The 21,567-nt window shown below is 40.4% G+C and overlaps 1 protein-coding gene across 1 annotated transcript in view; it reads left to right on the forward strand.

Moving 5' to 3' along the window:
• Window positions 1–21,567, forward strand: part of kif26ba (kinesin family member 26Ba) — a 79,495-nt gene that overhangs the window by 7,298 nt on the left and 50,630 nt on the right. Inside the window, exon 3 of the mRNA XM_080501934.1 lies at window positions 16,878–17,585. Coding sequence (XP_080358060.1) covers window positions 16,878–17,585 — 708 coding nt within the window. The remainder of the gene's footprint in view (window positions 1–16,877; window positions 17,586–21,567) is intronic.

The raw sequence follows: 21,567 nt of genomic DNA on the forward strand, positions 1-21,567 counted from the left end.
CCAGCTCATGTAATTTACATTAATGCAGGGACATCCAGTACTGGAGGGCGACTGTCCTGCACGTTTTAGATGTCTCCCTGATCCAACACAGCTAATTACAGTAAGTGCCTCATTACCAGGTTTCTGCAGGCCTCGGCGATGACACTTTTAAAAGACTAAGGTGTCTTGAAACTGGTAGATGGCAAAATCATGCAGGGCAGTGGCCCTTAAAGACCACGGGTGGACATCTCTGCATTAACGGTTCATTATCATTCTTCTACATAGTGTAATGGATGTCTTGTCATGTGAATCAGGTGCTTTAGAGCAGAAAAGTAGCATAACCTCACAGGGCAGAGGTCTCCTGCTTCTGTTATGATTATAGAAACTTATGTATGCAACACAACTTGACATTTCCGTTAGAAGTATCAGTGATCTTTATCCCTGTTTTTTTCATTGTAAATTTGCACTGCCATGGATATTTAGTCACAGAGAAAAAGAATAACACATATTCTCTTTGAAATGACTCGTGACATGAAGCATTTCCAGTAAACTTTGACTTTGGACTTAGTCTCGCAGCACTTTTTAGATCTGATAACGACCAAAGTTGTTCACAAAATACAGAAACTCCCTGTTTCATTTTATTTAACACAAAAAATTGTGTTAAATAATTGTGAGACACATTTGATTTGATTTTCACCAAATTTGAAAAAAATCAGAGAAAAGATTGAAGTGTAGATTAGCCTAATGAAAAAGAGTATAAAGAAAAATGGGAACAAGTGTAGATGTAATGTAGAGAAGACTAAAAAGAGGACTGTATTCTCTAATAGTGCTATCATTGTCATTACTGTCACTGAACCAGAGCGGACACACTTAATTAGTCTAACTACCTCAGCCAAGTGTGCTGCCAGAGTCAACATACCGTGAATCTGTGTGTGTGACCTGTCTGAAAAGAGAAGCTGGAAAAAGCTTTGCCAGCTCCGAAAGACGACAGACGATGAATCTCAGCTCGCCAGTTTCTGCATTAATTAGGAAGCTTTCTGTCTGAAAAAATGCAGATTAACAGATCCAGTAGATAAATTTGAAGCATGCAGCACGTCCTTGCCATTTTGGCTCTTAAACTGTTGTGTCGTGCTAATTTTGAAATAATTTAGGCAGCTTGGCCAGTTTCTCCCTCATGTTTTTCAGGTTTTAAAATATATATATAATATCAAATCTTTGGTGTTTGAGTCTAAATGTTTTTGTATTTATGTTGTATCAAGGACACGTGTTTAATGTGGCAACCAGCAGCCACATGCGACCTTCGTCCTCATACTTTGTGACTTGCGAGCCAATTTCTAAAGAAATAATGAAGTGTTGGTTTCGATGGTAATGGTAGGATGATGGTCGTTTAAAGCACATTTAAACCATTTATCAATTTAAATAATTCGACATTGCTGTGTTACTGAATATATTCTAAGGTAAACAACATCAAATACATGCATGTAATTAAACTTAGAGTATAGTTAATTAACATAACTGCTACAATTATCATATTTGTGGGAGACATGCGCCATCACAATTTATCCCCTTCATAGTGAAGATTATATTCTTGTGGCCTTTACAGTTATATTAAATAAAAATTACTGTGAATACAGCAGCACAACATAAAATAGTCATAGTTCACTTATTGAACAAAGTTCAGTAAAGAACAGGCTACCGTACATTCATTTCTTTGAATTTCTCACTGGCTCTTAGATCAAAGCAAACATGCTCACCACCACTCCAGCTCACCAGCAACATAATGCAATAACAGGAAAATCATATGCACGAGTGCACAGTTGCAAACACACAACAGACTGTGCAGATACTCACACAATTTTGACGCCTCGCACGCACCAACGTACTCGTGCGGCTCACATGAAATTAAACACAAAGGAACACGGTGGCCTGTGCATTTCCAACAACATGTGTGCACCACTGGATGATGGTGAGAGTAGCAACAGCACCTGCTGCCATGAGGTCTGCGGCTACCATGGCAACTGCCTCTCCACACCTCCACAATACACTGGTCTGTCGCAAACACTATAGAGTAGTCATGCAACCATCTCTTCTGGTTTTACTTTACTGTCTATATTCTCATGTATGATGTGCTTTTGTGAGCGTTTCTATTGCACTCATTCAACAGCAACAATAAAGAAAAACTTATATGGATGTATATGTCTTTGGTTCTGTCTGTATGGGTTTTTTCGATTTGAACGTCTCCCCTGTTTATTTAATTCTAAAAAGTTTTTAACTCATTTGGAAGTGAGACGAAAAGTGAAAAAGTTGCAGCGTTGCAGTAGCAGCAGGTGTTAGCTCCTGCACTCTGTGACACTGTGAAGTCTCGTTGGCTGAACAGTTTATTTGAAGACCTGCGAACCACAATTCTAACATTAGACAAACTGCTGTCATAAGCTGATAAATCACAGGGAAGCTTGTGCGCACGCACACACACACACACACACACACACACACACACACACACACACACACACACACACACACACACACACACACACACACACACACACACACACACACACACACACACACACACACACACATTCAAGCCGTCACAGGCTAACACTTAGTCACACATTTCTATCTTCAGCATCTCAGATCGTTAGCAAAGTCTCATGAGACGCTGAGGCACGAGAAACAGGAGTGATGTGGCTGGGCACGTGCCTCTATTCTTGTTTTCAACTTTCAAAGTAGAGGAAAAGTGCTGGAAATTTGTTCTTGGTATTCTTTTAAGTGAATAGTTTAGACTCGGGACTGCAGGTGTGCGTCAGAGCATGAATTGAAAAATAATGATTGCTGTACAAAACCCAAATCCTCTGTTGCATGGCGTCGCCTTCATTAACTTCATATGAATGAGTATTTTCTGTTTCCTGTTTGTCTTGTACAATGATGGTTGGATTTCTGTGTTTAGTTTTGATGTTTGGATGTGTTGCAGTGTGGCTTGAATACAAAAGAAGGGATGAAGTCATCGTGCTTCATCTGCACAATACAGATGAAACTAGAGAAGCCTGAAGTGCCATCGAGAGGAAAAAAGATCCATTTGTTTCTTGTCAAATACTCTCTCTTCTTCCCGCACGCACGCACGCACACACGCACACGCACACGCACGCATGCACACACACACACACACACACACATACACACACACACACACACACACACACACACACACACACACACACACACACACACACACACACACACACACACCCTTCTGCAGTCTCAGTACAGTGCTATAGTTGCATTAGCCAGTAAATATATTTTCAGAACATGAGCTCACAAATAGCTGACGCAGTGAACAACTGTTGCTGGGTCTTCATGGCTGTTTCAGATAACTCACTGGGTGTTTGGGGTCTGACAAATATCAAAGCCAATAAATGCTAATTGTTATTTGCAAAAGAAAATTTACGACAAAAACAAAACGAAAATCAAATAAAAAAATTTACAAATTTCACTCAACTACAATCAGTGTTATTGTTGTAGTAGTGTTGCATTATGTCTATTTTTCAGGGGATATGATTTCAGACAATTGTAACTGTTAGTGTATCTACTACGACCAATCAAGCATATTTACAGCTAAAATTGTGTAAATAAGTAACTGTGAAGAGTGGCATGTAAAGAGAAACATACGGCTGTTTGGAAGGATGAGCGAGTGGGAGAAGGTCACAGAATTGCCTGTATAACAGTGGGTTTTTTTGGGCCTTTTACCGTGTGTGTGTGTGTGTGTGTGTGTTTGTGTATGTGTGTGTGTTGACTGTGGCAATGGGCCCACAATTTCGGGCCAAAACTAAAGCCAGGGTTGCCAGTCTGTTGTCCATGTCTTACAAGTACTGTAATTGCATTCCTTTTTTAATGCACCACTCCAATGGCCTGCAAAATTACTGAGTGCCTGTGTGTACATTCCTGTCTTAACTGACTAGTTTAGGAGTTAGGAGCTGACTGATGCCAAAGATAAAATAAGAAGAAAGATTTGTGTGTGCTTGTGTGTGTGTTTGTGCATGTGTGTGTAGGACTAAGAGTCTATTGTGTCAGAGCATTGTAAAGAGCAGGAGGTGAAACGAGAACAAGGATGACATTTAAGCTCCAGTTTCCAGTCTGGTTACAATCGGTTACAACTGTATTTTTAATGGGGACATGATATGGTGCAGCTGATTCTTAAAGCTAATCTTCAATGGTACAGTTTTGTTTTTCTCTTCTTGCTTTACCTTCATTCTGTATGTATCGCTTTTCTTCAAGCTCAGGAATAGAAGTCTTATCAGTATTATCCATTTCAGTGCAACAGTTTCCCCACTTCCTTCACATTATTCATCTTGCCAACTTATGAAGACAGTAAGAGATTTGAAGACTAAAAAAAAAAAAAAATTAAGTAAAAGGATGGGGCAGAATGAGAAAAGATCTACTCAGTTCAAATTAGTCAGTAATAATCAGTAACCAGCTGATAAAAACACATCATACAACATGACCAGGTGTCTTTTCTGAGAAAGACAGAAGAACTTCGTTGAAACATGTAAATCTACGTTTAAAACCCAACATACCTGAAAAGAAGAAAATAAAATACATATAAGAATGGAACTAATAAAAATAAAAGTTTAAAGAAATGGGAAACAAACAATTCGTATAGGCTGCAGTAAGGTGGAAAGAGTGTGTGTATATTTTTTGTCTCTGTGTGTATCAGACTGAGGGAGAATTAAATTGGCTGTTTGTTCTCAGCCTGTGCTTCAATCAGACTCGGAGAATCGCCTCTAGCCGTTAAACTTTCCAATTACCTTGAGCAGATGGAGCCTGTGGGCCTCAATTCAGAGGGTTTGAAAGGGTTGTTGTTGTTTACTGTTATCTGGCATTGACTGTACACCGTACTACATATAGTGTCAGAGAGAGAGAGAAGCATTCTAAAGCATGGTTGTTTAATCATTACCTCCATAGATCTTGGTATCGCTACCTTTTATGCTTCTGTCTCACCCGATCTTCCATGTCATACAGAGGAAGCATTAGCAGTATCTGATTGATTGTATCTGCAGCATTTGTAAAAGCACTGGGTGATCCACTGCTTGCTTTCTTTTTGAATTTTCATTGATGCCATCCATGTGAAATGTTGATGAAGTCGCTCCACTGTCAGTGACAACTTTGCAGTAAAGCAAAGCCCCTCAGCCTCTGCTGCTCCCTTTAAGGACCTCACTAGCCAACAGTGGAGCACTGTGCCTGACGTTACTGAGCAAACCTGAATGAATGAATGAATGAATGAGTGCTTCTGTGTTATTAACTGTGTTATTATGAAGTCTGGAAAGGAGCAAGCATGCTCGGTTAACTTTCATTGCGATGCAACTGTAGACCGTTGAAAAGAATTTTAGTTTTAAGGGTTTGCAGGATGATTAAAGTACACCCCGAGGAAATTTCTCTTTTACGGTAAAACTCATAAAACCTTGTATAAGCCTCTGGGAAGCCACTTACTAATTGGTTTAATGCTCTTGTTTACTACATTACCATTCTCTGTCAAAGTACTGTCATTGTTTTCCTGTCAAAAGTCACAAGAATAATTTGCTTTTAATTGTTTTTAGTTGATATATACTGAAGTGTTGCAATTTACATATCACATATGAGCTCATTATAAACTTGCCTTTATTAACTCATTAATTTTCTGAACTGAAAAGTATTTTATTACTTGATTATCAATGACAGACCTCAGAGTTTATTTGGAGTTACGTTCCAAATGTTGTTGCGCTGAAAAGGTAACATTAAGTACAATATATCTACGGCTGCATCCCTGGTTTTACGAGAGTAGAGGATAATGTCCAAAGGAATGCAAATCACTACTTTTGGCAACGGCATTATTGGTAACACCTAAAAAATTTAAATATATCAACAACTACAGAATAACTGCTGGAAAAAAACAATGCTAAAAAAAACCAAAAAAAAACTAGGGCCTTAAAAGAAGTGTCGTGTTTAGCTCTATCAATAGGCAGGGCGTGGATAGCTGATATTGTTTCAATTCTCTTATTGAATTGTATGTAACTAGCATTACAATGAGGACTTCACTGATGCTGTTAAAAAGAAGTTCCTGAGTGAATATTACAGCCAATATTAACACTTAGCACTGTGTCTGTAAAATTGTATATCAACTACATATTGTATAAATGTAACACTACACAGCTTCACTGATGGTTATTTGTTGCAGTCCCAGCCGGAGCAGTGACTGCATTTTTTGGTGAAAGGTGTCCATATAAGTCCCCTACTTTTATTTCACCACATTCTTGCACCAACTTAAAAAAAAATCTTCAAACATTTGGAAACATTAAAGCAGAGGTGGAGTCCCAACTGATCATGTAATCTGCATGTTTGAAGAGACTACTACTGCACCATTAATAGACAGCATGCTAATTTACAATCAAATATGGTGTTATGCTACTTTTTACTATTTTCATGGTTTCGGAGGTGGGAGTTGTTGGAGTAGAGCTGCTGTGAGTGGGGACAGGGCCAGCTCGTATGTGGTATTTGACCAGTGTAATGATATAATGATGTAATATTGTATTGACTAGTGTCCAGACATGATACAACACCACAGGTGAAAGTCATGGGGCGCAAGCCTGTCTGCTGCAGTCTGACTGTGACAGTGCCATCCATAGAGGACAAGCGAGTAACAGCAGTTAGTTTAATTGAAACATTGCAGTTGATGTCGTCATTGTAATTTCTTTACTTTGACCTAATTGGGCCGTCTGCTGGATTGATTTTGGGCCGTGGTCCATATGTTTGCACAGTTTTTCAACCTTACAATGGATGACGGTGTGTCTCCATAAAGAATCACCATGTGGTGACATGATGATGTTTCAAATAATGTTGTGTGTACGGTCGTGCTTATGTTTATAATGCATGAATATAAAAAATAAGATATCACTAAAATGACAGTGTTTTGTTCAAAATGGGTTTGCATTATCACAATATTCTGGAAGGACTAGAAACGGAGTTAAAAACAAACAAACAAACAAACAACAAAACATGTTACATCATAGCATGGAACTGAAGGTAAGAAAATTTGCTTAGCTATTGAATCAAATAATATGCTCATTCATGAACAGCAACTCAATATATTGTATTTTTATTCCATTATAAGAGAAGGAAAAAAACAGAGGCCTACATCTTGTTCTTCACTTTGCATCCATAATTGGCCACATGCTGTTTTTGTATACTGTGCACCTGTTTCCCGGTGTAAGCACACATGAAGGCAAGAGATGTCAGGCAGATCTTTACCTTCACCTCCTCCACAATGAGCCTCACTAACCTTGGAATGGTAGGATACGGGAGGGAAGAACGGATAGATAGGAAAAAGAAGGAAAAGAGAGGGGAACAGGGGAGGAGTGAGAGGGCACTGGAGAGTGTGTATTCAGGTGTGAGGTACGGCAAGATAGATTACCCAACCCAACGGGCAATTCATCACTGTCAGTGAGAGAGAGGGAGGGAGGGAGAGAGAAGAAGGAAAGGAAGAGGGGGGACAGAGAGAGAAGAGATGTAGAAAAGAGAAGAAAAGAGAGCAACATAGATGCATAATAAATAAGGAAGTGGGTGGAGGATGAATACAGAGGGATACACAGTTGTAGAAGAGAAACGGACTTCATTTTATGTAAAAATAAACGACAACATTTTTTAAATGGGTTGAAGATGAGGTTTGACCCCATCTCTGAACAGAGAGTAGACAAGAATGAACAGGAGAGATTCTGTGTGTTTCCTGAGCTGTGTTTAAAGGTAACTTTACTTTTTCGTTTCACAAACACCAGCTGAGGTCTGTATCCATGTTATTAAGGAGGATCGTAGTTAGGCTTTATTTCTCACTTAATATTTCACACTTTCAATGCCTGAGTACCTGACACGTTAATATTAGGCCTTCATGAACATGGACAGATCATTTGCTGCAGGGCAACAAGGTGATCATTCACACGTTCTTTCCCTATTTAGACTTGTAATAGATTACCAACCAACTGAGAAAGCTGCCATAACAGTTTTTTATAGTATGCCTAGATAAAAAAAGAAAACAAAGATCTGATTTCCCGCCTGTGCCACATGAACTGCTGACAAACCTGCCATGTGAACACAGGTGTCTGCAATATCGAGTACAATCTCACTTCTCACTCTCAACTCTCACAAGTTGGCTATTGAAGCCAAGTTCCTCATTTACATTTAGGTGAATATAGGTAGCTAACGAAGTATATTATTTTCACATACAGTTTGGTTCTAAATGCCTCATTTACTGCGCAGCTGAGGTTTATAAGCAGTTCATTTACAGTCGGACGTCACCATGGATAGCAAGACAATTTATAAACAGGCACCAGCAAGTAAATTGTATACATATGAAAAAGAATCGCTTATTTTTATATATACTTCGTTCATAGCACTGGGCAATGATGTAGATCCACAAATTTAAAAAAAAAGTGTTTTTGTTCCAGGCAGCTTGCTCATTTACACTATAGCGGGAGGAGCTCATACTTAAACCGAACTGTACAAGCCGTGACAAGAGTCTTAGATTAGGCTACTAATGGTAGTGCAGGATTTAGCACATGCTGTATGTGTACATATACAGGCGGCTAGAATGACACAAAATCTTGATTATGAATGTTTCAAAAAAGTGAAAACATGTTGTTAAACAGAGAGGCCTATCTACCATCTTTAAGATCCATTTCCAGTGTTTTGGTCTACCTTTGATGGAATTTAACATCCCGCTGCACACACAAAAACACACACTGGCACGCATGAATGCACAAGTCCAACAAAGCTATTTTTGTATGTGTTGAGTAAAGAAAACAAAGCTTGAGGGAGCACCGACGAACACTTAACCTAAATTAATTAAGGGCAATATTGACAACCATATTATTAGGGTTGTTAGTCCTAAACAGATATTATTTTATCGATTCTCTCTGGATTCTGCATGTCCCACAACTGTGGCTGACTATGGAAACAGCAGATCTGAGACTGTTACGAATTAACACAATTATTTATTAAACAAAGACATTCTCAGCTCATGGTTAGCTTGCACAGGACATGGCTGTGCTCTTCCCAGACTTAAGGTGAAGGAAAGAGAAAGAGTCAACACAAACACTGACTTCTCTCTCCCAGTGACCCTTGACCCCTTGACCAGTCCAGCCTATCACAACGGACTCCTGTTCTCTGAGGCGGGGTCCAGTTTGCAGTCACTTCCTTGTTTACGTTGCAAATGGCTATTCCGATGGATGAAATACTATTGTCTCTAACTGTGAACCCAAATGGCAGAATACATCCAACAGTGATGTCATGTTTGAGAAAAACACCATTAAATGTTCAAGTGTCAGTAGGAAGAAAATACCAACATCTAATGGTAATAAAATATTCCTAAAGTAATCCATTTTTAAGGTGGTATGGCTGTAAGCTTTAAAAAAGAACAAAGCAGAAAATATATTTTTGATCACTGTCAGAAGTAAATAACCGACCCATCTCTTGGCCTTCCCAACTTAATTCTTTCTTAAGGAGTCTTGGTGAAAATGTTAACACTGATCATTAAAATAGAGAAACATATAGAAAATATATCTGATGTTATATTTAATCTAATAGGTTCCATTTAGTGTTTTGTCCCTTTGTAAATTTGATTGGGAGTTTATTCGTGTGATGCTTGTGGAGGCCAAACACTACTATTGTCTTTAATTCCTTACTGAGCCAATCTGATGGAAAATAAAAATGGAAAGGAGAAGCCATCTCTGAGAGAAGGATCTCCATTGAAAGATCAATTTAAGTTCACATGCCTGTATGTGGTTACAAAATATGACTTGTATATCATCACAACTGACACCTGGATTATTACTGACAGTATGAAGCCACACGAACAAATCCGACATATATAATTCATATACATGCTGTACAAACATCCACATACAAATATGGACAGAGAAATACTGTAAAGGCTTCAATCACACTGGATGCAGCAAGTAATTTACACCCCCTATTGCTAGTTAGTTGGGTATGCTAATTAATTTCCACATTGTCATGGCAACACAAACATTTTAATGCGTTTTTCTTTGTTATAAATATAACGTGTCGACATCACAAAGGAATATGTGTACTTGTGTGTGTGTGTGTGTGTGTGTGTGTGTGTGTGTGTGTGTGTGTGTGTGTGTGTGTGTGTGTGTGTCCCCTCCGCAATCTAACTCCTCCACCCATTATTGGATCATATGAAGGAATGACCAATTAAAAAGGTGATTACAGTAGACATACCTCAGAGAGAATGAGGGGAGAGGAGGCGGAGGAGGCGGAGGAGGGAGGGAATAAATGAGCAAGAAAAAAAGCATAAAAAACATACTGCGATGCAGAAATATTTGTTACTGCAGGGAAACAAAGAAAGGAAAAAGTCTGGGAAAGTAGTAATCACTTTTCCTCCATGTATTCATTTGCTAAAATGCTATTAAACAGGAGTTTTTTTCTTTGGGTCTTTTCTTCAATTTGCTACTCAAACACTCGTTTCTCCTTTCTCATTTTAACGTGAATGTACAAATGGTATGCACCCTTATTTCTGACTATGCTTCATCATGAATATGCTTCTATAATAAATTCCCTGCGCATGCAGCTTCTGTCAGTATAACGTTCTGCAGAAATGCTATGTGTTTTTTTCCACTCATTCCAATCATTCACAACTCCTGCCCCTTTTTATGTTTACGGTTAATTTTGTAATTAGTCTTTTTGTTTCAGTGTTAATAAGATCAACAGCTGGTTAAATGTGTTCTGTTTATTAGGTTGTAATTCAGTTTATATCATGTATTTGCCTTTTATATCTTCCTTTCTCATACGGTGTGCCATTTTTGATAAAAAAAATATGAATTTTGTTCTGCAAACAATTTGGGGAATCGCTGCTTTTCTCTGTTCACAGTTCACAGCCATGTATAAAAATTTTAAGTCATAGCGTTTACTGCACCAAACGAAATGGCACATGCATCATTTGGAGAAATGTTGGACGGAAAGGTGAAGAGATGAGAATGCTGGGAAGGGCCTCACGGGAGGAATCATTGGCCACATAGTGACAGAGAACTGTGCTTGACCTTAGTGAGTGTAACGTTTGTCCTATATGTGTGTGTGACCATTCATGCATTTGATGTGTGATGTCATTTATTACCTTTGCGTTATTGACCTTGCGCCCGCATAGACACCTGACTCAATCATTCACACTCACACAGAAACAAACACTGTCATTGTTCATCATAAGAGCAGTGTAGGTGATCATGAGCCACCAGCATGGCTGAAATTTATAGCATTTCCCTCAGTCCCCCCCCCCCCCCCCCCCCCCCCCCCCCATTCTTTGGTGCGTGTGTTTGGTCCTATATGTGTGTATTTGGAAGGTAAACTTATCTTCCTTTCTCACTAATCTGGAAGAGCATTAAAGATGAAACAGTTCAATTCTTAGTCTTTCCCCTCTCATCTGCCATCCTCTTTTGTTTACTTTGTTTTTAATGTGATGCCATGGACTGCTGCTAAAAGAGAAAACAGTACTATAGGAAGAAAGTTTTGACAAATATGGACTTGATGACAGATGGTGGGTCAAAAGATTGGCTTGGACTCTCAGTGCTGGACATAATAGGTTTTTCCCATGTTTCCGTGGGCATATGGTTATAGAAGAGATGCGTCTTGTTATGTTTGACAGCCCATTTTCCTGAATCCTTTATGGCCGGTGCACTCCCATACATAAACACATATACACGCATGTACACAAAAACAGTGTGGGACAAACAGGGACGTGCTGTTTTTTCTCATCAAATCCCAGTAATAGCATCCTTCTGTGCCCAAGTCACTCACACACACACACACACACACACACACACACACACACACACACACACACACACACACACACACACACACACACACACACACACACACACACACACACACACACACACACACACACACTGAGTCATCGCTCCACTGATTGATCGACAAAGTTGCTGAGGTCACGTTTCACTTGAGTTGGACGCCATCTCTCTCTCCGTGCGTTTTCTCTGCCTACCTCTTCACATGCTGAGCTGAAGCTATTTGTCTACCCGTGTCAAGGGAATTGAAACACACACACACACACACACAGACTATCCGTGGTGCTGAGTCTGATTGAGTCACTCACAGAATACAGATGAACTTGGAGGTGAGAAAATGGCTTCAACAGACTAGATTAGATTAAATCATATCAAAAAGGGAACAGTTCAGAGATGGATAATCTCACACTACTGTCTTATTAAATGGTGTTATAATACTGCAGACCTTTGTTAGTCAGATACTGCAAAGCTGTTCAAATAGAAAATAAATTGGTTCCCAGTAAGATTTATTTGATGTTAATCTTATTGCATTTCCAGGATTGAACTCGAGCTTGTTTAGCAACATAATACCTGATTGATGAGAAAGTGCATTTTGATTGGGAGAAGATCAACTTAATGTTGTGTCATCCATCGCAAAGTTGAGTCAAAAAGGGATGTATTACAGAGAGGGCAGTAGCTGAAACAGGCTCACAGAGATACCAGTCAGTGATACATTTAATATTCAACCAGCATTCATCAACAGTCTGCAAAAATTGCCTGTATTTTTTGACTCCCGTTCTCTCACACACAGGCCAGTTTTCTTTTTTTTCATTTTCTTTTTCTTTTTCCAGACAGGCATATTGGCTGCCTCTCAAATCTCAGCTAATATGAAACAACAAGACCCTCAAGTCAAGGACTATACACCGCATCCACTTAAATGCTGCTTCAGCTGCGTGTGTGTGTGTGTGTGTGTGTGTGTGTGTGTGTGTGTGTGTGTGTGTGTGTGTGTGTGTGTGTGTGTGTGTGTGCGTGCCTGCGTGCGTGCGTGCGCGTGTGCGTGTGTGTGCGCGCAGACAGAGAAGTCAAAAGTTTTCAAGAAAGATCACATGTTTCCTTTACTCAGGCAGAGATGACATGTTTGACAAGTCATTGCAAACAAGCAGCAACATTATGGATATTATTCGGAATCAATGGGAAAATTTCGTTGCAATGAATTTACAGTGACTGTAACTGAGTGAACCAATTTGCCTTATTGTTATAATTAACTTGTATCTCAGGATTGAAGCAGGAGAGTGTGTATCATCATGTGTACTTTAAAGAGTGAGAGTGGTATCTTTTGCCAAGAATATGTTTATATTATAGTGTGTGAGCATACAGTATGTGTATGTTTAACCATCACATATGCTCTGTTCATTATACGACTTAGTTTTTTTTTACAACAAAGATACTCTTTATCCATAAAGACACACATGCCACTCATGAGCTGGATAACATTTGAGCTCCTGGAGTGTATGTGTGTATCCTGTGGTCTTGTGGTTTGTTGACACAGCCAAGCAGGCAGCTCTTGCACTGAGAGGGTGCATTTTACTTTTAGAAGACACACTGCTGTGTGAACACATGAATACAGACTGTATATTGATTAAGGACAAGTAACAAGCTTGTTATTAGTCGGAGAGTTCTGGGGCATTTACAAACATGTACTTTCAAAATCTCAGTCTCCTATTGCACTATTAGCATGATGGGGCCACCAGAGAGGCCGACCGCACGCACTCACACACACTCGCACACACACGCGCACACAGGGGGGACCTGTAACATCGTCTACCTGGAGTTTGAGGGTAAAGTATCTGAGCTGTACCTCCAACTGTGCCCTACTGGACTGAGGCTCCAGATGTTGATGCTGCAGCCCCTGTAGTAGTTTGAGGGTCACCACCCCGAGTGCTTCTACCACAGTGGGAGTCATGTCCTCTTTAACCTCTACATCTCTTCCAGCCTTTCCTTCACCTCTTGGTGTTCTTCCTTTCTGATGTTGCTGTCAGCTGGTAGTGCCACATCTGTCGCTGCTGCCCCCTTCTGCTGTTTGTCAACCACCACAATGTCCGGTTGGTTAGCCCGCCTCTGTTCATCAGTCTGTAAACTGAAGTCCCACGGGATCTTAGCCGTTTCTCAACCACCATCGAGGGAATATCCCACTGGGGTTTGGCAACTTCTAGTCCACACCGTTCCCAGATGTTCTTGTACACTATCCAAACCACTTGGCTATGTCTCTCCATGCACACTGATCCAGCTTGCATCTTGCTACTATGTCCTGGATACATAGTTTCCTTTAACAAAGCTGTTTTGTTTGTCAGGGATATGATCACACGCTGTCAGATGAATCAAGTGCAGTTCTCCCAACATGTTTTTCTATTGTCTCAGTCAGTCATTTGTCTCGCAACCTAACATCTGTCTGAATCTACTAACAGATGTCCATCAGAGGGCTATTGATTGGACACACACAAACAAATTCCACATCTCCTTCAGCCATGTATTGATTAAACTTCAGTAAACAAAGAGTGCATACCCATCACTTTGATTAACGCTTTGTGTACAGCGCTTTTCCCAGCATGAAACACTGAGGTATCTACATAAAAGTACCAGCATATGAACCAGCTGTTTACACTGGTATGTGTGTGTGCTCTCACATTAACGAGAAAATGTCTTGAGTCATTCAAACAGCTGAATGTTTACAAGGGGAAGCTGTTGAAAGCCCTGAGATATTCTGATGATGGCACTTTTCTATCACCTCACACATTGTCAGTGGTCAGTAGTGACCATAAAGAAATTGCTTTGTGTCTGGGAACACATAGCGTACATAAAGAAAAGGGAGACTAAAACACACAAAGTGAGTTTTACATGCTTTTCCTCTTGGAAACTGTTTCACAGTGTGACCCAAGCAAATCCAGAATAGGATTTTTATATTCAACCGTGCACAGTGTAACTTGCCCCAGTGCAGAAAGCTTACATGCCTAAGTGCTCTGAAGGATTCAGGCTGGTTTTAAAGCAGTGGGCTTGTTATAGCTCCCAAGTAAGGTGCTACCACCTAGAACAGATGTTTTGTTGAATTACAGAGCAGACATATATTTACTGACACCTACACTGAAAATGGCAAACACATAACTACATGATAGTCACTCACCTTAATTCTCCATTAGTCTCAAGGGCACAGAGGAACACCTAGTTTTATTAGCAAACACATTTCCATTTAACGAGGTTTGTCAGACAGAGTGCTTAATGCTTTATGGAAAAATTGACAAAAGAATAAACATTAAAAAAAAACTCATGGGAACAAATGAGGTTTAGGCACAGATCTGTGTTAGCTTGTGCGACTATCTTTGCCTGTTAACTCTGATATTTAGACCACAGAGTCATGGCAGATGATTTAGAGCGGCTTTGCTCTGTGCAAGTGGTTCCAATTAATCTGTAAAAGCATATACACACATAAAGCCCACACCTGCACGTGCACAAATACCCCTGCACACATAACTGCACAAACAAATTGGACAAATATTCCCAATCTGCACGCATGAGAAAGCTTGCAGTAATTGCTCACACAAATGCAAATACGAAACTGATCCAATGGACCAAAAACTGAGAAAAAACCAAAACAGATGTGTGAAAAGAGACATGATCAACATGACCTTGTAAATAAATGCAAGCCAATACTGTTGTCTGAGTATCCTTAATGAAGGCCATGCAAGCAGGTCATGAAGTTCACACTAGTTGGTCCTCGAGTCAGAGTCGAGACAGTGTGGATCTGATGCAGCTGCATTCATGTTAATGATGTCCCTATAATCCGACACACTTTGAAAATTTCTTTGTACAAGCTATATTCTCACAACAGTCTTTAAATAGGGCTAATGTCTATTAAAAGATATTTTTCTTAAGCCAAGCAAAGCTTTAATCTTTATTAACACCTCCGGGAGAAAAAGACTGTTTGTAATGAATTCAGATGCACAACTATTGGTAATATTTTTCCATTGTTTATCCCTTTGTGGTGATAATTCCACTATAGGCTCACAACATTAAGCCTATAATTCCACTATAGGCTTAATGTTGTGAGGATGAGCTTAGGTGAAGTAAACTTTGTCTTTTTGGTTTTTAAAGACAACTTTATTTGACAGATGGAAATTAAGGCATGGATATTGACAGCATTTGTTCATATCAACATTCCCTTTTGATTCATCAAGTAATGTCACGTTCTAGCAAAAGAGCTGGAAAAGAATATAGAGTTAACTGCAAGAAGAACATCAGTTGAAGGATAAAATGCAAAAAAAAGTCAAGAAAAGTATTTCTCACTGTTAACATTAACTTCAATGACTTGATGTCTAACAATTACTTCTGAAGTGCCATTTTATGTGCCAGTTTAAATGCTGTTGAACTCCTTTGAAAAAACATGAATGATCACGGAATACCTAATGTCACTTTTTCTGAGCACTTCACTATTCATCACATAATTTTTATTGGCTTTTTATGGAAAGTAAATACAGCCATTTCTCAGAGCAGAAAATTGATAGTCAAGTGATTGACCTCATGTTTGAAGAGAAAACTGGCTGTTTTTTGCTTTGGGTGTTTTGATAAAATGAACTTCATTATTTGTTTGTGCTAAAAATTGATGGTCAAATAATTAACCTTGCATTAAAAGTGGAGTCCTTGCATATTTTTCGTGCTTATCAGGCAACGTTTCTTTACGGTTAATCAAAAGTGTAGTTATATATTACGAAGGTTTATTTAAAGTCAAACAAAAAAAAATGTTTGGTTGCACTGCTGCAAATGTCGTACCTGAGAAACAGGAAAGGAAAAATACAAAGGAGTTGTTGTTTGTCCTTGATGTCTTTCCTTGTGGTTTGTTTTCTGTTGTATCTTTATCTGTTAGACTCTGCAAAGGCTTGTTCAACTGAGCTACTGTGTCTTCATCTCCTCTACTCCACAGTTTGACTAAGAGCTTCATCTTGCTCCATATTGTTTTCATTCATTCCTTTAGTCAGCAGTCTAAATCCCAGCATCTTATTTCTCTTTCTCTCCTCCTAGGATCCCTCGTTCTCTCTCCTACTCCATGACAAGCTTCAGGTGCCCAACAGCTCTCGACGAGCGTGGAACGAGCGTGACAGCCGCTGTGATGTCTGCGCTACCCATCTCACGCAACTGAAACAGGAAGCCGTGCACATGGTCCTGACCCTCGACCAGTGGGATTTATCTCCCACCTCGTCCCCTCCAGCCTTATTCGGGAGGTACGGATCTCAAGGGCCAGCAGGACCATTGGGAGCATCTGGAGCGCAGGGAGGTCCTGTGTCAAAGGAGTGGCCATCTCCATTCCTTCCTTCATCCTCCTCCTCAGCTACTGCTGTTTTGCCCTCGCAGTCCCCTGCTCCAAGCCCCAGCCAGACCCCGACACCCAGCCCGAGTCATGGACCTTCGGTACCGAGCCACGGGAGTCCTTCATCGGGGCAAACACCCTGCGCTCCTGCAAACACTCAACTGCAAAGTTCCGGGAACAGACTGGGGTCCAAGCCGAGCTCCCTGGGGCTTGGAAGTGGACTGGAGAGAAGGAATGGCTCCCCCAGTTCAGGAAAAGGAGCTGGTTCCCAACAGCAAGCAGTGACGGGGGTAAGCAGCCCGAGCAACACTGCCGGCAACAGCAGTAACAATGGGAGTGTACCAGTGCTGAATGCAGCTGCTCTGCAGGCACACCAGCACCTCAACCGAACGAACGGAGGGGTCACTCTATATCCATATCAGGTGAGTTACCTGTGTGTGTGTGTGTGTGTGTGTGTGTGCGTGCGTGCGTGCGTGCGTGCGTGCGTGCGTGCGTGCGCGTGTGTGCGTGCGTGCACTTGCACATGTGCATGTGTATGTGCCTGTGTGTACGTGTCCCACAAAAGTCAAAACAAACCCTTCTCTGTGTCTGTGTCATAGATAACAATAACAATAGTTATAACAACAATCGAATCCAAGCTGATATGGGAACATACACACAGTTCTTTAAGGAAATTATATTCCGTGTACCTTATTTGTTAACGACATATTATTGCAGAGCGGTACATCCCAGGAGTATCTTGTAAATAACATAGAAGCATCTTTAAGCTATGAACAATAGATAATGTGTGATTGTGCAACTTCTGAACAGATTTGGTTGAATGAAAATACAATCAAATATTTTTTTAAATGTGAAATCCTTTTTATTTTAGTTGAGCTAGTGCATTTAAAGGGCTGATGTACTAAAAATAATTTGGTACTCTGTGTTGTAGGAGCTTAGTTTTCTAGACTGTTATTGTGTTTCTTTAGTATCAAAGTCATCCACTGATACTTGATTGTGACTTATAAATGCTCACTGGACAAAATGCCAAGTTGGAGCCTGTCACCAAATGACTTGAAATGTGAAGGGAAAAAGATCAGAGAAGCACAAAGGATTCTTTTCAGATGAAAACACTTGATTGATTAGAAAATTGATTTGCATTGTAACGATTACAAACCAGAACAAAACACTCACTGCTTTGAATGTGTCGACTATCCATCCTGGATGGATGGAGCAAAAAATACCACCAACACCTGGATGAAAGCTTGTCAACTTTAGCACAAGAAACTGTGAAAGTGACTAAAATGGAAACTGGAGATGAAAGAATCTGTTTTTGGAGGAGAGATGAAGAGAATGAGCACGAGCAGACAAGAGGAGGATAGTAGGAAGGAGAAAATGCCTGAGGTGAAGGGTGGTCTCGAGGTGTATGGAAGGAGGCGATAGAGCTGAGACTCCAGGGGAGATCCAGAGGTGTGTGTGTGTGTGTGTGTGTGTGTGTGTGTGTGTGTGTGTGTGTGTGTGTGTGTGTGTGTGTGTGTGTGTGTGTGTGTGTGTGTGTGAGAGAGCATGTTCTACAGATGTAATAATTCATACAGTGATAATTAGGACTCAGGGGACTCTATGTCACACACCCCGAGTACCCCTTCACTCTTTCACTTTCACTCACCCTCTTACACATGCACACTTACTTCTTTATGCGTCTTTCTTTCCCTCTCCCTTATTATTTCTTCTCTCCTTCTCACACTTTGCTTCATATTCATCTACTTCTTTATGCTGCTGTTGTCCCATCTATCATTGTATTTTCATTCAGCTCGTGACCCGAATCAGATTTGGAGATAAGTACCCATAGTTGGAAATTGCTTTGTTCAGAGTCCAGAATTGTTTAATTCTCTTATTCTACTGGACACAAATAAATTAGACTTGAGGACCTCCGTGTATTGTGGCTTCTCTTTGTGGAAATTAAAGGGGACGTGTTTAATACTGAAATTGTATTTCTCTGTTTTTCAAAAATCAGACAGGAAAAAATGTTTCAGGTCCCATTGTTATTTATTTTGTTTCATTTTGTCCATATTGAATGTTATTCGCCCTTGCCAAAATACCTACCTGGGTTAAGCTCTATTATGTATTATATATCGAAGGCAATAAAGCCATGTCTTAGTTTGCTCAGCGGGTGTTTACCAGCAGGCAGTACCAGTAACAGTTGTACCATGGTGTCGTGTCACAGTCATTGTTTGAAAACTACAATCTTGAGCTGCGAAATAGGTCATGATATACCAGTTAGGCTACCTATGGAAGCCAGTATAGTTTTATTTACTGAGATAATGACTTAGATGTGTCACCCCATTTTCAAGATGAAATAAATAAATAAATGATTCATCAATTTGAAGTATGAACAAATACTCCTAACATAAGATCTTGCAGCAGATGTCATGTTATAGGGTAAATTATTCTTGTCAAATGGAGCTATGAATGCCAAGTGTCGTTTGCCACCTGTTTTCTTGACATGAGAAATATAGCTGAACAGACTGCCTCATAAGGTAGGTGTGTACATAACAAGTGCCAGATATTTATTTCGAGCATATATGGTCAGTGAAGTTAAGTGTGGGGTTTGGGGGTTGTGAGCCACGGGGGGTGAGTGGTGGTCAATGGTCGGGGTGGGGCTACCCCCTTGCCTTGCACCTTCTGCGTGGGCATCGACTTGGGCTTACGGCCGTTCTCTGAGGTCCCTCGGGTGTCTGGGTGTCGCATCCCGTGGCCCGTGGCATCGGTTTGAGGGGCTCTATTACACCTGCCTGGATCAGATGCCTGACTCCAAAAAGACCCACAGATGTGTAGAATCCCTCAAGGACTCACTGGGCATAGTTGAAAAAACACTGGTTATTTGCATCTGTCATTTTGGTGGAGATCTTGACCAACGGTGCCATTGTTGACTTAGCGCTTAGTAACCCTCCAACGCACGCACGCGCGCACGCGCGCACGCGCACACACACTGTTTAATTAATTTTTTTTCACATTTGATAAAAACAGTGCTATCAATATATAATGGAAAATGTTGTGTCTCACCCATAAAGGCCTGACACGACATTTGCATTCCTCCCCATGTGAGCATTTGCAACATTTGTGTGCGTCTCACTTCAGAGCTGATTCCATCTTCTCCCACATGCGTCTCTAGATCATGATGCATGTCATGTGTACATGTCTCCCCAGATCTTAATGAATTCATCCATCAAATCTCCTCCTCCAATGTGCCCCTGAGCGTTGAGCTCAACATCCTCTACAGTCAGTCTGCCTTCCTCCTTGGCTCATATTAACTTTAGAAACTAAAGGTCTCTCGAGATATATTCCTTTAACCCAAAGTGTGCACTTTGCCCTTTCTGTAGAATAATTGATCTGCCCTACCAGCAGGTGGACTTACCCAATTACGAAGCATGACAATGTGAGAGATAACAAATGATAATAGCCATTTAATGGACTGATAGCATTCTAATTAGCCGATGTCTTTTGCATGTCCGTGCATGACTCTGTGTGAAGGCAGAGCTATTTACAGGTGTGTGTGTGTGTGTGTGTGTGTGTGTGTGTGTGTGTGTGTGTGTGTGTGTGTGTGTGTGTGTGTGTGTGTGTGTGTGTGTGTGTGTGTGTGTGTGTGTGTGTGTGTGTGTGTGTGTGCGTGCGTGTGCGTGTGCGTGTGCATGTGTGTGTGTGTTGGGAACTGTAAAATCTTATGGAGCCCGAGTGTTTCGGCTGTGACTTTGACAGTAATGGTGGTTCAGCAGGAAAGGAGAAACGCAATAATAAATCACCCTCGTTTAGATTCCAATGGGGTAAGATGGAAGGGGGAGGCGCTGAGTAGAGAGATGATCAGAAAATGAAAATTAGATGTAAGAGGGAGGAAATGAAGAGAGATTAGACTGAGAGAGAAAGAAGACATTGTTTAGAGGCGTCTGGCCTTTTAATATCAAATTCTTATCACATTTGTAAATTCTTAGAAAGCAGTGTATGCAGGGACATTGCCGAGTTTTCTTGCGATCTCTACACTGCATTTCGTTTCTGTTTGTGGATTTGATTTTGTTGGATAATGGCTTTGGTTCTCACAATGCAGAATGGAGACTTGATGCTTCAGCATCCATCGAGCTTTCCAAGGGTCTTACAATGACAGATGATTGAAAACAGGCCAAATGAGGGCTCTCTTCTAACATGTTCTGACTCCTCAGCAAAGTGGAAGACAAAACAAACCCATGGTTTGACAACAGAGAGAATGAGGAAGCTTTAAATTTAACAGCAGGAATGAGTGAGATTTATGGGAAACTTGTATCCCATTCTTCAGAAACACTTTACCATTAATTATTGATTTAATTAATGTTAATCGTTAAAGTCCCCAGTCAGAGCTCAGTGGTCAAAAGACAGAGAGGAGAGTTAAAAGAGGAA

This window comes from Blennius ocellaris, assembly GCF_963422515.1.
Source record: "Blennius ocellaris genome assembly, chromosome: 1".
Classification (NCBI taxonomy): Eukaryota; Metazoa; Chordata; class Actinopteri; order Blenniiformes; family Blenniidae; genus Blennius; species Blennius ocellaris.